The 17,620-nt window shown below is 36.2% G+C and overlaps 1 protein-coding gene across 1 annotated transcript in view; it reads left to right on the top strand.

Annotated features, from left to right (window-relative positions):
• Positions 1–17,620, top strand: part of LARS1 (leucyl-tRNA synthetase 1) — a 107,604-nt gene that overhangs the window by 21,246 nt on the left and 68,738 nt on the right. Inside the window, exons 5-14 of the mRNA XM_007949112.2 lie at positions 1,278–1,439; positions 2,010–2,122; positions 2,852–2,915; positions 4,241–4,308; positions 4,610–4,835; positions 12,101–12,188; positions 13,157–13,233; positions 14,022–14,075; positions 14,918–15,058; positions 16,802–16,879. Of these exons, the coding sequence (XP_007947303.1) occupies positions 1,278–1,439; positions 2,010–2,122; positions 2,852–2,915; positions 4,241–4,308; positions 4,610–4,835; positions 12,101–12,188; positions 13,157–13,233; positions 14,022–14,075; positions 14,918–15,058; positions 16,802–16,879 (1,071 nt within the window). The remainder of the gene's footprint in view (positions 1–1,277; positions 1,440–2,009; positions 2,123–2,851; positions 2,916–4,240; positions 4,309–4,609; positions 4,836–12,100; positions 12,189–13,156; positions 13,234–14,021; positions 14,076–14,917; positions 15,059–16,801; positions 16,880–17,620) is intronic.

The raw sequence follows: 17,620 nt of genomic DNA, 5'->3' as shown, positions 1-17,620 counted from the left end.
ATCTCTTGTAAGGTTGGTCTGGTTTTAACAAATTCCCTTAGTTTCTGCTTATCTGCAAATCTAATTTCACCATCCTGTTTGAGGAACAGTTTTGCTGGGTATATAATTCTTGTTAGAAAATTTTTCTCTTTCAGGGTTTATATATACCATCCTATTGCCTTCTCGCTTGCATGGTCTCTGCTGATAAATCAGAGCTTATTCTTTGTGCCTGTACTTTGTAGGTAACTTTTTGTTTCTTCCGTGCTGCTTTCAGGATTCTGTCTTTGTCTTTGGTTTTGGTGAGTTTGATTATGATATGTCTTGGTAGTTTTCTTTTGGGGTCTATCCTGTTTGGGGTTCGTTGGACTTCCTGAATGGATATATTCTCATCTTTCATCATATCCGGGAAGTTCTCGTCCAGCAAACCTTGGACAATTTTCCCAGTGGTTTTATTTTTCTCTTCCTGTTCTGGGGTTCCAGTGACACGTAGGTCATTCTTTTTGATGGTATCCCACATGATCTGGTTGATCCTTTTCCAAAGAAGTATTCAGGTATTTTTCTTCAAGCTCATTAATTCTGTCTTCCATCACATCAATTCTCCTTTGCCCTTCCAATGTGTTACCTATTTCTGACAATTTAGTATTAATCTTTTGGACTTCTGTCTGTAGATTTAGAATCATTTCAAATTTTTCATTTATTTTGACATTTTATTGTTTTATTTTCTTCCATATTCTTCTAGGGTTTTTTCTGTGTTTTCTTTGGTCTGTCTCTCAATCCTTTGAAGATACCTAAACATAATTCTTTTGAATTCCTTATCAGAGAGTTCCAATGCTGCTTCTTCCTCAGGGATGTGTTCTGGGTCTGTATCCTGTTTCCTTGTTTCTACCACTTTATCTTGTTTCTTTGTGTGGACTCTGATGGTCTTTTGTCTCCGAGACATTGTGTTGTTGTATTTAGATCTCCGTTAACTGTTTGTGAAGAGCAGGCAAGGGTGATTCAGGCTCTTGGTGGTTTTTTTATTGTTGGCCTGTTGTTGGAGAAGGAGGTGGTGGTTCTCGTGCATTAAGTGAAGTTGCAGCAGGTATGGGTCTAGTTGTATCTTATGGGGACTGTTGCCGTTTCTCACTCAGTTCGACAAAAATTACAATTGAATAATCATCAAAAAACTAAAAGCACATGGACAAAAACATTCCATGTAATCACACAGGAACAGTTTAGGTAGGTGCTTTCTTGAGATATGTATTGAAAGAAACACTTGGCTGTTCTTTGATGGTGTTTGCTTTTCTGGTTGCTTTCAGAGTAAAGCTACTGCTAAAGCTGGATCTTCTAAGTATCAGTGGGGCATTATGAAAACACTTGGTCTGTCTGATGAAGAGATAGTGAAATTTTCTGATGCAGAACATTGGCTTGATTATTTTCCACCACTGGCTATTCATGATCTGAAGAGAATGGGTTTGAAGGTATGTCCTTTCCCCCCCAATGTAAGAAAATATGATGAAAGAATTTATACAATTATATGAGATTTGAACTGACTCTTAATTTCAAATAATATATTCCATTTGTAGTCTACTAATGATTGGTTATTGTTATTGTTGGATTAGAACCTTATTGACCGTGATGTAAGCAATGAAGTACTGTAATATTTGTTGTATTGGAATGTATATCAGTATTTAGCAATTAATGGAAAGGAATTCTATTCAAAGAATATAAAGAAGCCAAAGTTTGACTTTAATATTTATTATTGTTATTAAAGGTATCATTTAAGTCTTCCTTCTTAATTTATTACAACTCTTATGTGTTTGTTAATATATAAACAAACATTAATTAAACACAAAGCCATGTAATAATTGTAAGATTGTATGTTTAAAAAATGGAACTCTAAAATTTTTGTTTTTATTTAAATAGTTGACATATTTCTAATTGGAATATAAAGAGCAGAAGAGTAAAGAAAATAGTTGATTCATTAGAATTCTTAATCATAGAGAAGTTGTATGTTTTTCAAAAATTGACTTTTCCTTTTTTTTCTGTAGGTAGACTGGCGTCGTTCTTTTATCACCACTGATGTTAATCCGTACTATGATTCATTTGTCAGGTGGCAGTTTTTAACGTTAAGAGAAAGAAACAAAATTAAATTTGGGAAGCGGTGAGTTTTTGTCTTTCATTGTAACAGCAAAAATCGTCCAATTCCTGCTGTGTAATTCAGTGCTTCATAGCCTACTTTTCTCATTATTCTTTCTCTCATAATGTTTTTTCTTTTTGTTCTCATGTACCCTTTGTTTCCCTTTTTCCTCTTGTCAGTGTCTTAATTCTCTGAGCTGCTTAGTGTTTGTAACAAATAGAACTAGAAAGAGTGGGAATATTGACTTTTATGATCTTACTAACGATTCCATTCAGTGTTCCCAGTGAAAGAGAAAAATAATCCTGTTGTTTGTGTATCGGTTCATATTTTTGTTATAAAAATTGTGAGTTTTCCTTGATTATGTCGAGTAAATAGAATCTGTTTGCATTTCATAAGTGAATTTGTGTTTTACATCCTTTTGTTTCATCAAAGCTGTGATCCTTTCATATTTTTCCGGTTTCAATTTCCAATTTTCTATGATTAAGAATTCTTATGAATTAATTATTTTATTTACTCTTCTACTCTTTACATTCCTACTAGAAATATGTCAATTATTAAAATAAAAATAAAGCCTTCATTAAAAAGTAGATTGACAGTAGAACTGTCTATCAAAGCATAAATGGATGTAGATTTGCTCAGGAAGTTTTAGAAGAAGTAGTTGCAAGATGTTAGGAGTAACACTTGCAGATATGTTGGGATAAAACATGAATATTGTAACAGTGGTTCTTAATTATTCTTAATTATAATTTTTAGGTATACCATTTATTCTCCAAAAGATGGACAGCCTTGTATGGATCATGACAGACAAACTGGAGAGGTAATTGTTTGTGAGTAGTTATTACAGACTTTAAGAAATAGATCTGAAATCTACAAAAATCTCCATTCCAGCGCTAAGGTATAAAGTCATGATATTCTGGTGGGTATGAAAAGGAAGGCAGAATATCATTATAGATACTTGCATCTTGTCTAGGATTTTGCTGCTCCAAAAATTGTCCATGGACCAGCTGTGTCAGCATCTCTAGGAAGTTTGTTAAAAACCATATTCTTGAGTCCCACCCCAAAACTGAATCAGAAGTTCTAAGAGTGAGGTCGGGGAATCTGTCTTTTAACAAGCTCTCACTGTTAGTCATATGTATGCTAAAGTTTGAGATGTACCATCTGGAGAACACATTGCTCTAAAAAGAGAGTATGAGGAAAGGAAGTACATGAGATGTATATAACTGATGTACACAGATTCCATTTATACTTGTTTTGATCATGTGTCTACTTGCTTATTTCCTAAACACTTCTAGCCATGCATGACATCAGTTTATACTTCATTCCAATACGATTTATCAGTAGCAGTATTCCCTATAATATTTGAGTAAAGCAAGGGTGAGTGTTTTGCCTAAAGCCTTGGCACAGTAAATCAGTGACAGTGCCAGGATCTGAACTTATGACCCTCCATGAGTATATCATTCTTTATGCCACCTTTGAATATATTTGTAGGTAGTGACTTAAGTGTGGTTAACTTGTGAAAATCAGCCTTCAATTCTGATGTAACTTACAGAAATGAGAGTTGATCAAATTTTTGTAGGATTGAGAGACTTAGAAGACCTAATAAAGTTTTAATGTAGCCAACTATACCAATATCCCAAATTTCGATAGTACTTTATAGTTTTTAAAGCATTTTCCTGCCCATTTTTTTCTGTGTGCCTCAGAACAATCTTGTATGAGACACAGGATAATTATTTTACAGAGAAGGAAAGGAAGACTCGGTGATTATTATTCCCTCAGATCAAGCCCTTGGTTAGGTACCAAGCTAGAATGCTCATCATCTCACTCCTGTTCTAGTGTGTGTCTGTGATGACTACTCTGTGCAACCTCCCCTGACGAGCAGAATTGGTGTCAGTAGTATCTTGCCTCTGATTTACAGTATCAGTGCTTTAGGCAAATACTGTTTGGACTGATTACCCAGTTACCCCTTACAAACTGGACTTCCTTCTGGATATGGTCAGCAGATTGCTGGTAGACCTTCATTGGAAGAAAGAATTATTCTAACAGTGTAAGAACCTGCTTCAGAAATTTGAGTCAGATCTCTCACATAGATTAGTAAGTTAATACAAGTCTTTTTTCCTCAATTTTCTTTTTTTGTTTGTTTAGGGTGTGGGACCTCAGGAGTATACTTTAATCAAATTGAAAGTGCTTGAGCCATATCCAACCAAATTAAGGTAGGCTTGTGAAGGAGTTGAGCTCTGGTGGCATAGTGGGTAAGGCATTTGGCTGCTAACTAGAAGGTCGGTGATTCAAAACCACTAGCTGCTCCGCAGGAGAAAGGTGAGACTGTCTACTTCTGTAAAGATTTACATCCTTGGAAACTCAAAGAGGGTTGCTATGAGTGAAAATCGATGTGATGACAGAGGGTTTGGTTTTGGGTTTTGTGAACGAGTTATTGCTTAGTATTTTCTGAACTGTCAGATAGTTGAGGTAGAAACCACAACTTTTTTAAAATATATATTTCTTTTTTTTTAGTGGCCTGAAAGGGAAAAATATCTTCTTGGTAGCTGCTACTCTAAGGCCTGAGACCATGTTTGGACAGACAAACTGTTGGGTTCGCCCTGATATGAAGTATATTGGGTTTGAGACGGTAACTGGTGATATATTCATTTGCACCCAAAGGGCTGCCAGGAATATGTCATACCAGGGCTTTACCAAAGACAATGGAGTGGTGCCTGTTGTTAAGGAATTAATGGGAGAGGTAAGTTGGGTAGCAGATTTTATTTCAGTGCATACATTTAGAGGAAAATTTCAACAATGATGCTTAGAAATATTCTACTTTTTAAAACTTTTTAAGACTTTTAATTGAGATATACATACAATAAGATGTATAAGTTGTAAGTATTTATTTTGTTGCATTTTCATGTGTGTAGACACTTGTGTGACTGTCACCCAAAAAGATAGAGAATATTTTTTCATATCCATTTCATAGTCAGTCCTCATCCCTCCTCCAAAAGTAATACTACTCTGATTTCAGTCACAAAAAATACTTGTTCTTGAACTTCATAAAATGGAATAATTCAGTATGTACTCCTTTGCCTGTGGCTTCTTCTCCTCAGCTTTGTTTCATACATGTTGTGTGTAGGATTCTCTTGTTCTTTTTTATTTTTTCTTTCAATTATTGTGATTTGGGTGAAAGTTTACAGAGCAAATTCATTTTCCATACAGCAGTTTGTTCACATTTTGTCTCATGACATCGACTGCAATTCCCCACAGTGTAACAGCTCTCTTCCCACTTCCTGCCTGCAGTTACCTCTTCCCTGTATCCCTCTGTCCCATGCACTCTAGCCCCCTGAGCTGTCTTCCTGTGCAAACACTACTCTTCTGTTCTCCCATGATTGATTGCTCCAAGTAATGTATCTGCCTGATGTAAATGTTCACCCTATATGCCTGTCTGTTGTTTGGCTGGAAGCCACAGGAGTGACTTCAATTCCAGACCTGAAGGGTAGTGAGGGACCATAGTCTCAGAGGTCTTACGAGGCTCTATTAAACCGGTAAACATGTTTTTTTTTTTTTTAATGATTTTGAGCTTTGTTCCACATTGTTCTACTTTATCTAGGATCTCCTGCATTGATCCCCTTCCGAGTAGTTGCCAGCGGTAGCTGGGCACCATCTGTTTCTTCTGGTCTTATGGTCCTGTAGTCTGAGGATCACATGGTCTACCAGTCCCTTAGACTAATTGTTTCCATGTGTCTTTGATTTTCTTCATTCTTTTCTCTGGACGAGGAGAGACCCATCCTTGCATCTAGATGGTTGCTGCAGAACAGTATTTTTGGGTAGTATGTTACGCCAACTGAGCTTGATGTTCTTTTTTATTTGTAACGTTGTGTAGTAATCATTGAATATCACAGAAATAGTGCTTGCAAGCTTTATGTTTCAGTTCAGTCAGTATCTGGTTGAAAAATGCAAACAGTCCTCCCCAAGAGATTTTAATAGCTGCATTAGATGTCATATAACTTAAAAAAATTTTTTTTATTGTGATTTGGGTGAAAGTATACAGAGCAAATTCATTTTTCATATAAGAGTTGATACACATTTTGTTTCATGACATGATTGCAGTTGCCACAATGGAGTATATCGTATTTGGGGTTCATTGGACTTCCTGAATTGATATATTTTCCTCTTTCATCATATCAGGGAAGTTCTCTTCCAGCAAATCTTGGACAATTTTCTTAGTGGTTTTCTTGTTTTCTTCCTGTTCTGGAATTCTGATTACATGTAGGTTATTCCTTTTGATGGTATCCCACATGAACCTTAGGCTTTCTTCATTTTGTTTTGATCTTTTTTCTGATTGATCCCTTTCCAAAGAAGTATTCAGGTATTTGTCTTCAGTCTCATTAATTCTGTCTTCCATTGATTCGATTCTACTCCTTTGCCCTTTCAATGTGTTACTTATTTCTGAAATTTTAGTATTAATCTTATGGATTTCTGTTTGTACATTTTATATCATTTCTAATTTTTCATTTATTTTGTCATTTAGTTCTTGTATTTTCTTCCGAAATTGTTCTAGGGTTTTGTCTGTGTTTGCCTTAATTTTGTCAGTGTTTTCCTTGATCTGTCTCTCATTCCTTTGAAGATACCTAAATATAATTGTCTGAATTCCTTATCAGGGAGTTCGAATACTGCTTCTTCCTCAGGGATGTGTTCTGGGTCTGTATCCTGCTCCCTTGTTTCTACCACTTTATCTTGCTTCTTTGTGTGGACTGTGATGGTCTGTTGTCTCTGAGACATTGTGACATTATTTGATTTAGATCTCTGTTAACTGTTTGTGAAGAGCAGCTAAGGGTGAGTCAGGCTCTTCTTGGTGGTCATTTGTCATTGGCCAGTTGGTGGAGAAGGAAGTGGTGGGTCTCACTTAGTAAGTGAAGCTGCAGGAGGTGTCGGTGCAGTTGTGTCTTATGGACACTCTTGTTGTCTCCCACTCAGACAAAAACAGCAATTGAAAAACCATCAAAAAAGTAAAAGCAAGTGGACAAAGAAACACATTGCATAGATTCAGAGAACAATCACCAAAAAAAGAAAGAAGGAAAAAAACCCAACAAAAACCTCTCTGCAGTATCTGGGGAGAGGGCAATAAGAGAAAACAGGTAGAGTAGAAGAATAATGAAGAAAAAAATGGGAAAAATGCAAAAAGGAAAACAAAGAATGGGGTTAACCATGAGAAAGGAAAAAATGGGAACCAGAAATAGGGAAGAGAGAAAAAGCTGAAAACTGGAACCTGCAAAGAATAATAAAAAGGACAAAATAATAATAATTTAAAAAAAGATAAAAACAAACTAAAAAAAGAAAAAAAAATCAGGGCAGGGCTGGAGAGGGCACCCAGGCTCTGTCTGAGCACACAGGCTGGGAATTCCTGGTGGCTCAGAAGTGGGTACAGTGAGGGATAGCCTAACCTCCGTTCATCAGGAGGGTGTAGGGTCTGAGAGTAACAAGGGGAATATCGCACCTTTCCAGTCATTGTGTTCTGAATGTCCTTGTGGTTCCTGCCAAGTGGAGCGTATTCTTAAGTCCCTAGAATCTGGGAGAATGCTGTTGCTTTAAATATCCAAAATGGTTAAACCACTTGTAAACATTCAAAATGGCTGTGCCTCCCTGACAGGCAAAACTCCACAGCTCAGCCTGCCTTCCTCTTTGCTGCTTCCCCTCTTATTCACCAGCCACCAGTGCAGTCTTTCATGCAGCCCCTGGCTTTGTTGTTGTTGTTTTGTGCCGTTGAGTCAGACCTGACTCATAGCGACCCCTCCTTGGGTTTCTGAGGCGGTATCACCACGGAAGTAGATTGCCCAACCTTCCTTCCAAGGAGTGGCTGGTGGATGTGAACCTCCAGTCTTCTGGTTAGCAGTAAAGTGCCTTAGGTACTATGCTACCAGAGCTCCTAGCCCCTGGCTAGCAGGGCCGATTTTTAGGTTAATTCTTAGATCCTAACACCACTTGGCAATATCCAAGCTGTCCGTGCTGTCAGGATCACTGACAGACTGAAGCTCCATATGTCCCTTTTTTGGTGTTTTCATGGTTCTTCTACCAGTTGGAGTTTAGTCTACTTCTATATCCTTCCCTTCAAAGCTTAGGGGTCCAGGATTATCTTCTGTATCTTTGTTAATTGGTTCCCCTTTTCTTTGTTGAAGAGGGTCTGTGCAGTCTTCCTGCCTATTCCGCCATTTTACCGGAACTCTGCAATTCCCACAGTGGAACAGCTCTCTTCCCACTTCCTCCCTTTGGTTACCTTTGGCCTGTGGCTTTTCCTATGCAGTCCTGCCCTCTGAGCTGTCTCCCTGTGAAAATACTGCCTTTCTGATCACCCATGGTTGATCGTTCTAAGGTGTGCACCTACCTGGTGTAAATGTTTACCTTATACACCTGTCTATTGTTTGGCTGGAAGCCATAAGAGTGAGTTCAGTTCCAAGTCCGTAGGGTGACTAGGGGCCATAGTTATAGGGGTTTCACCAATCTCTGTCAGATGTTATATTACTCTTTGAACTGTTACCTGCACTCCTGGTGTGAAATGTAGTTTCTTTTTTTTTTTTTTAATGGTTCCTCTTATAATTCTTTTTTATTTTGAAATGTAGTTTCTTTTTTTAAAAAGGTCTTGGTTTATGTTAACTAAATCTGGACAGTTACAATGCTTTTTTTTTTTTTTTTATCCTTACGGTTTATCCAGTCTTATTAACATTATTTCTCAGTGTGTTTTATTCCCTTAATAAATGCTGATATTTGGTATCTTAATAAATAACCTTTTAAAAGAAAAACATAAGTAGAGTACCATCTTGATTCCTTTTTTAACTTTTATTATTTATTTTGTACATCTATTTTTTGTATTGTTGTACATTCATAAGTTTCAAAATTAAAAAGTTACTGAAGCATATAATGGTACAAAGTCTCCCTCTCACCCTTCTCTTTTAGTCACTTAGTTTCTTTCCAAGGGAGCACTATCAGTGTCTTACTTGTCCTTATAGAAATGTTTCATGTATACAAAAGCAAATACATACCTTTGTTTTTCCCTCTTACGCAAATGGTAATGTAGTTTATATACCAAGTTTTGAACCCTGCTTTCTTTTATTTTTTGAACATTTTATTGTGCTTCAAGTGAAATTATTCATAGCAAATTAGTTTTCCAAGCAATAATTCATATACATATTGTTCCATGACACTGGTGGCAGTTCCTACAGTGTATCAACACTCTCCCCTTTTCCTCCTTAGTTTTCCTGTTTTCATTCATCCAGTTTCCCTGTGCCTTCTCATCTTTGGTTTTGTGCAAATGTTGCCCTTTTGGTCTCGTATAATTGATTGTTCGAAGGGGTACATTGTTTCTGGGTATTCTTGTTTTATAGATTTATGTATTAATTGACTGAAAGATGGCCTCTGGAAGTGTTTTCAGTTTCAACTTAGAAGGTTGTCTTAGGACGATAGTCTTGGGGGTTCCTTTAGTCTCTTTCAGGCCAGTAAGTCTGTTTTTTTTTTTCCCCTAAATTTGAAATTTGTTCTGTATTTTTTACCCATTCTAATTGGAGTCTCTTGTAGTTCTGAGGAGCTGTGGTATAGTGGTTAAGGCATTTGGCTGCTAACCAAAGGTTGGTGGTTCAAACCACCAGCTGCTTTGCTAAAGAGAGAGGGGCAATCTGCCTCTGTAAAGAATTACAGCCTTGGAAACCCAATGGGGGTCACTATGTGTTGGAATCGACTCGATGGCAGTGAGGTGTTCCTTTTTTTTTTTTGCGTGTAGTCCTGGTCAGAGTGGTTGGTAGTGGTAGCTGGGCACCATCTAGATCTACTTCTTCTGGTATCAGGTTGGAGGAGGCTGTGGTTCATGTGGCCGTTAGTCCTGTGGACTAATTGCTTCCTTGAGTCTTCCGTTTTCTTCATTCTCCCTTGCTGCAGGCAGGGAGAGACCAATAGTTGTTTCTTTTGTGACCAGTTATAAGCTCTTAAGACTCTAGATACAACTCATCAGATTAGGGTGCAGAAAATTATATTTATGAACTGTTTTTCCACTTGACCTAGATGTTCCCTGAAACTGTGGTCTTTAGCATTCAGATCTAGTATTTCAGTTCCTGTGTCTAAGTAGTTTCTATAATTGTGCCCTCTATATGTTCAATAAGAGTGGCATAGTACCTGAGGCATATGACTGCCAACCAGTCAAATGCTGGTGGTTCATATTCACCAGCTACTCCTCAGAAGGAAGATTTGAGTCTCTTGTAGTTCTGAGGAGCTGTGGTATAGTGATTAAGGCATTTGGCTGCTAACCAAAGGTTGGTGGTTCAAACCACCAGCTGCTTTGCTAAAGAGAGATACCGCTTCAGAAACCCAAGGAGGGTTCACTATAAGTTGGAAACGGCAGTGAGTTTTTTTTTTTTTTTTAACATGTGCAACATTTACAAATTTGTATGTAGAAATATCCAGAATTATACCTACATAAGTATGCAGGTATACTTCCTTTGACTTCCCTTACCTATTTAGTATATATGTTTACTCACAAACTATTGTTTGTTATTACTTTTGTTGCAGGATTGTGTGTGTTACAGCATTTACTGTAGCTGTTGTTTATTCTTGTGTACCTCTCAGTGTCTTCCTTTGCCTTGGTCACGTTGTGCTGACTTCCCCCGTATTGTGTATTGTCCTTTCCTTCACCACTTGTATACTACTATCTAGTTAGTGTTTTTCCCTTCCTTACCCTCCTATCCCTGGTAACCATCAAAGAATGTTTCTTTCTGTGTGTTATCCTATTTTAAGTTTTTATAATAGTGGTCTCATGCAATACTTGTCCTTTTTTATTGACTTATTTTTATTTCATTTATCATAATGTCCCTAGATTCATCTGTGTTATGAGATATTTCGTGGATTTATCATTCTTTATTATTGCATACTATTCCATTGTATGTATGTACCATACTTTGGTTTATCCTTTCATCTGTTGTTGGACACATAGATTGTTTCCAACTCTTTACTATTGTGAATAATGCTACAATGAACATGGGTATGAATATGCTTGCTTTCTCTTTTACATAACTATGTTTTGGCATTCAATTTATCAGTACATAAAAAGCTTCTTCATTCTTTTTAACAGCAATATAATATTCCATTGTGTGGCTGTACCACAATTTAATTTAACTATGTCTATTAATGAATATTTGAACTGTTTCCTATCTTTTTCTGTCATAAGCAGTGCTCCTACATTTCATTAGTACCTACTGTTGAAGAAGTTCTTGGGAACAGTATTAAAGAACATTATTTTCTTGTTCCTAATGCAGGTTCTTTCCATGTTAGTCTGAGCAAATTCTCATGAGGGAAATGGATGGTTTAAATTACATTCAGCTTTTAAGACTGTGGAGTATTCAGGCTTCACTCATGATTGTAAATTCCAGAAAGTCTGCTTATGTAGCTGAAAAAAGTGGGATTGGAAGGAATTATATGAAATTGAAGAGTGTTTCTCTTAGCTAAAGGAAGCAGCAGAAGCTATTTGTTGCAGTGTGAGAATGTGGGTCCAGTATTGTCAGATCATTCTGTCTAGTCTTCATTATAAGCATTTGAAATGGCTATATAGTATTCCATGTTGTTGCTGTAGTATATTTTACTAAGTCATTTTTCTATCAGTTATTTCTAGATTTTGCTAGTATAGTAATAACACAGCAATGTGCAGACTTTTCAAAGGGAAAAAGAAATTTTCCTTTGAGATTAATTTCTGGCATTGCATTGATGGGTCTGAGTTGTGTGAACATTTCTGCGGCTCTTGCTGTGGTTTCCTATTACTATTTTCCTCAAGGATTACAATTTCACAAACAAGGCATTAGTGTACTAACATCATAACCTTGCCAGATTTGGGTATTGTAATTATTTAAAATTATTTTTATTCTAGTAGACATAAAAAATTAGTTTGGTTATAATTCATATTTTTTTGTTACTAAATTTTAATGACTAAAAATAGGTTTCTTTACTTTATATATTGATTTTTTCTTCTTTATTTAAATGCAGGAAATTCTTGGTGCATCTCTTTCTGCACCTTTAACATCCTATAAGGTGATCTATGTTCTGCCAATGCTCAACATTAAGGAGGATAAAGGTAAAGAGGAAATACTTTGGTAATCACATTCTGCTTGTATAAGTTAATTGCACATTTTCTTTATTATTTTTAATGGTGATTTGGGTGAAAGTTTATAGAGCAAATTCATTTTCAATTCAACAGTTCATAAACATTTTATTTCATGACATTGGTTGCAACCCCTGTAATATAACAGCTCTTTTCCCACTTTCTTCCTGTAGTTACCTTTCCTTGTGTTCTTCTTTCCTATGTATTCCTTCCCTCTGAGCTATCTCCCTGTGCAATTGCTGCCCTTCTGTTCTCTCATCATTGATTGTTCTAAGGAGTGTATCTACTTTATTCACCCTGTATGCCTGCTATTTGGCTAGAAGCCATAGGAGTGAGTTCAATGCCAGTCCTGAAGGGTAACTAGGAGCCATAGTCTTGGGGGTCTCACCAGGCTCTATCAGACTAGTAAACCTGGTCTTTTTTATGATTCTGAGTTTTGTTCCACTCTGTGCAGGATCTGCTGCTCTGATGCCTTTCCGAGTGGTTGACAATGATGGTTGCGCACCATCTAGTTCTGCTCATCTCACAGTCATATAGGCTGAGGTCTTCATGGTCCACTAGTCGCTTGGACTAATTGTTTCCATGCATCTTTTGTTTTCTTCATTATTCTTTGCTCTGGATGAAGAGAGACCTGTTGTTGCATTTAGATGGCCACTTGCAAGCTTTTAAGACCCTAGTTGCTATTCACCTAAGTAGTATGTAGAACTGTGTTTTTGTGTAATGTTATGCCAATTGAACTTGATGTCATCCTGCAACCATGGTTCTGAGCCTGTGGGCCCAGTGATTCACTTCCTCAAGGTGTTTGGGTATGGCTAGGAAGTTTTCTTAACTTTGCCCCCTGTTAGCTTATTATATGTGTAGACATTCCTATAGCACATACAAATAAATTTGTAGAAATACTGTCTGCCAAACTTACATATGTGCACATTTTCTTTTATAAGGCACTGGTATAGTCACAAGTGTTCCTTCTGACTCTCCTGATGATATTGCTGCTCTCAGAGATTTGAAGAAAAAGCAAGTCAGTATTTGAGTTTCTTGTTCTTATTTGCTGTTTATCACCTTATTGGTTAGGAACCACTGAACTGCACAGTGGGACTAGGCTACAAAGCTATGCATTTAACTCTAGCCTGTTTCTTTTTTAACTTTTTATTGTAATTTGGGTGAAATTTTACAGAATAATTGGTTTTCCATTCCACCATTCATACACGTTTTGTTTTCTAACCTGTTTCTTTATGTTCATGTATTTTCTGTTTTTTAGAATTTTGAATGGATTTCATAGAACTCTTGAAAAAGTTTTTTAGCATTCACATTTTTATTGCAGCCTAGAATATGGGTCTTATTTTAAGTGATTTATATGTATGCATATGAAGTTTTGTTTTTGATGGTCCACTTTTATTGCTGAAGCCATTTCTTATAACTTAAAGTACTGTTTCTAAAGATCATAGATCCTTTCTTAGGATATTTGATAAAGTCAAGTCCGTGGGTGGTGCAGACGGACTGCACTTGGCTAGTAACCCTAAAAGTTGCCTGTTCGAATCCACCCAAGGGCACTACAGAAGATCCAGGCCTGTTGAGTGGCTTCTGTAAAGATTATAGGGAGTCTAACTCTGGCGCCTGTGGAGTCTCTCCAGATGAACACATAAAGAAACAAATGCCTCAGGGTATTTGATAAAGTTAAAAAATTATTCTGTGTATGGAATGGAGAACAAATAATAGTGTTTCTTGAAGTTTCTACATTTTCTTCTCTCAGTGATTATACCGTTGAAGTGTTGACTGTCAGTGCTAATTTATGAATTTTATTTTTAGGCCTTAAGGGCAAAGTATGGAATTAGAGATGACATGGTCTTGCCATTTGAACCGGTGAGTGCATAGATGATTCAGAATATTCACATCTTTATCTTTATCAGAAAAAAAGAGCTAATGTGTTTTTCTTGTAATAAAACTAAGTAATTGGTAGAATATGAAATAAGAGAGGGAGTTTGCTTGAGGATTTTCCGCTCTAATTTAATATCTGCTGTGGCAGATGGGAGCAGGAGAAAATCTAACTATTAGCATTTTCTCAGCACCTGGCACCTGCAGTTCTAGAACAAATAGCTTTTTAGCATTACTAATTTTTTAATAGCTTACTTTTGCTAGTTTGGCCAGTTTCCTGGCTTACAGGTAAAATCTTGCTGTATTATTCATTAATGTTTATTTTTAGTCAAAATTAATAAGCTCCCATATACATCTGTTTTATGTTTCTTTTATTTTTATGTTAGTGCCTACAGAGGGAAAAAAAGTAAATAGCTAGCATAGAATGCTCATGAAGAATCCAGAAGCCGTATAAAACAAAAGCATGACCATCCTCCCAACTAGTTTTTTACATAATTTTGCTCATCCCAACATTTATTTAGTTATTTACATGCCGGTGGAGGGTTGAGAGCTAGGGAGGGTGTATATGTGGTGTGTGGTAGGCAAGGGACACCGTAGGGCTTTTTTGATGTAGATATACACAGAGTTTAAGTGGTTACTATGGAGAGGAGGAGGCTAAGTTCATTTCTGGAGGTTAGTCACCTTTGGTTACCTGATCTGTGGTACTACTGTAATGATAAATGAAATATGAACTGACTTCTGGACAGTAGAAGTAAAAGCGTTGTGCCCCATAGGGCTATTTTTGTGTTTATTCAGTGTGAACAAGTTTCTGACATCACTCTTCTCTGTAGGTGCCAGTCATTGAAATCCCAGGTTTTGGAAATCTTTCTGCTGTAACTATTTGTGATGAGTTGAAAATTCAGAGCCAGAATGACAGAGAAAAACTTACAGAGGCAAAGGAGAAATTATATCTAAAAGGATTTTATGATGGTGTAAGTAATAATTCTGATTACTTTCATATGATTCAGTCCAAGATTTGTGACATTTTCTTAATGGTTTAGAACAAATATAGAAAATTTCAGTATACTTTTAGCTTTATACTGATTTGAGAGCAATTGCTTTGGGATTGAATGTGTTCTTCTATTTCCAAATTTCTGTGTTTTTAATTATGCCTTTTGTTTGAAAGCATTTACGAAATTATACTTTTGCACCCTCTAGGAATTTAGGGAATGAATTTCTTGCAAAGTTATTTAAAGTAATACATCTTCTTATGCAATAAACTCCAAAAGTTATTGCCTGGATACCTACCTGGTCCCTTCTTTCCCTCTTTTAATTAAAGTGTTCATATTTTAGATAAATGGTTTTATTCAGTCCATTAATTTACCTGTTAACAAAAATACCCATGGCTGTTGAGTCAACTCTGACTCATAGTGATCCTATAGGACAGTAGAACTGCCCCCATAGGATTTTCAAGGCTGCAGTCTTAACGGAAGCAGACTGCTACATCTTGCTTCTGCGGAGAGGCTGGTGGGTTCAAGCCACTGACTTTTTGGTAGTCAGTCATGTGAGCAAAACAAACATGTTCAGAACTCTGTTTTTTGCTTAGTTGTACATATGGTTAATATGACTTATATTTCCACGGAAAGAAGACTGGGCTATAGAAAGTTAAAATCCAACCAAGTTGTGAGTGATTTGAGATTGATATAAAGATTTTTAAGGACTCAGATGAGAATGCTTTTTACGTTTTACCTTTACTCTTATTTTTCTCAATAACCAAGAATTGGTTGTGTTTTTTTTTTTTTTAAGTGCTATACATTTTGAGTGATAATAAAAGTTATAACTTATATAGCACTAACATATTAACTTATTGAAGTCTTAAAATAACTGTGTGAAGTAGGTACTATTATTCCCATTTTATACAGAGCAATTTGAAGCATGAAGATTTGTTCAGTAATTTACCCAAGATTAGCTGGATAGTGAGTGGAAGATCTGGGTTTCAAACCTAGGCAGCCTGGCTCTAGAATTTGTGTTCTTAATTATTACACCATAATGATTAACAAATATAATTTCATAATGATTAATTAAGTAGATATATGAAACATTTTGGTGTGTAAAAGGATTGGAGGGTTAAAAAAGAACACATATTCTTCACCTAAGATAGAAGCTGTCTGAGAGAGACACTGGAGTTGGCTAGGTGGAGACCAAAACATCAACTTTAGTACCTTAGAAAACTGGAAGGAGACTGTGGTTTAGATCCGTGGCAACAGTGGGCAGAGTTGTTGCCCATTGTTAAATTTGCCCATTCAATAAAGAAGAGTTGAAAAATGTCAACCCTGATGGCTAAATTTATACATGTGCAAGAAAGAAGAATACTCTTCTGGAAAGAGAAGCCTAAATGGGGCCGAGTTTCACATACTCAGTTTCTTCTGAAACCTTTAGGAGTGGGGTGCTTTAGTGGTAGAATTCTCTCCACATGGAAACCTGAGAGTAGGAAGTGAGTATTTCTTCCTAATCGTGCTTGTGATAGCTATCCTAGCTATACCAAAATGAATACAGGTATAAGTTGTCTAAGCATTATTAAAATAAAAAGTTACATAGTGTGATAAATATCTCACTAACAATATTTTAATTGAATGGGTGGAAGTAAATTTTAGTTAGATAAAACTTGGGAGTGTACTCAAACCAAATGTAAATGATTTTGTATATGTTTTTCCCCCTGCTTTCTGTCCTTTTAGGTAATGCTGGTGGATGGATTTAAAGGACAGAAAGTCCAAGATGTCAAGAAGACTATTCAGAAAAAGATGATTGACAGTGTATGTAATAGGCTGTCCTTTGAATGCTGTTTTAGGACTAGAGCTATTAGTTAATAAAGTATAGTGCGTTATAAGCAGTGAGTTTTATAATAGAACCTGGATCTTTATTAAGTATGTAATTTTGTGGCAGAGAATAGGAGGCCTAGTCACAATTCATTTACCTTGAACATCCCACTTACAGTGTTTATGCACATAGTATACTGAGTTGACATGCAAAATATATACCTAGAGCTTTAATGATACTTTCTGGCACTGGCTATTTTAGATACTGTGGTGCTTTATTTTTTCCTTTCATCTTTTTTTTCTCCATTTGTCATCACTTACATTTCACTTGCTAACTTTTTAAATTTTTATTTTTGACTGTTAAATACACCCATAATTCAGAGAGACAATGGTTGTATAACACTTACTTAAAAAAATCTTTAAAAAAGCAATTGTTTCTTCATTGTCCCCTATTCTCCCAAACTTTTTTTTCTTTGGAAGGGGTCATTTTAGTTGTTTCTTTTAGTACTGACCTCCAATTCTCTTATAGGTCTCTAATGTAAATGCTTATAATACAATTGTTTGGTTTTGTTTTCTCTTTCCCATTCAGTTGTGGGCATCAGCTATTCCTGCTGTGAAAGATGAAGATTTAATTCTCTACCTTTCTCCCTATCTTCTGTCATCCTCTTTGATCTCACACATTCTAAAATACACTTGCCAACCTCCATGTCACCAATGTTGTGTATTATAATTTTTATA

This window comes from Orycteropus afer, unplaced genomic scaffold (genome assembly GCF_000298275.1).
Source record: "Orycteropus afer afer isolate SDZICR_OR568_19922 unplaced genomic scaffold, OryAfe1.0 scaffold00238, whole genome shotgun sequence".
Lineage (NCBI taxonomy): Eukaryota > Metazoa > Chordata > Mammalia > Tubulidentata > Orycteropodidae > Orycteropus > Orycteropus afer.
The sequence above is the reverse complement of the archived record's forward strand: the minus strand, read 5'-3'. Positions and strand labels throughout refer to the sequence as shown.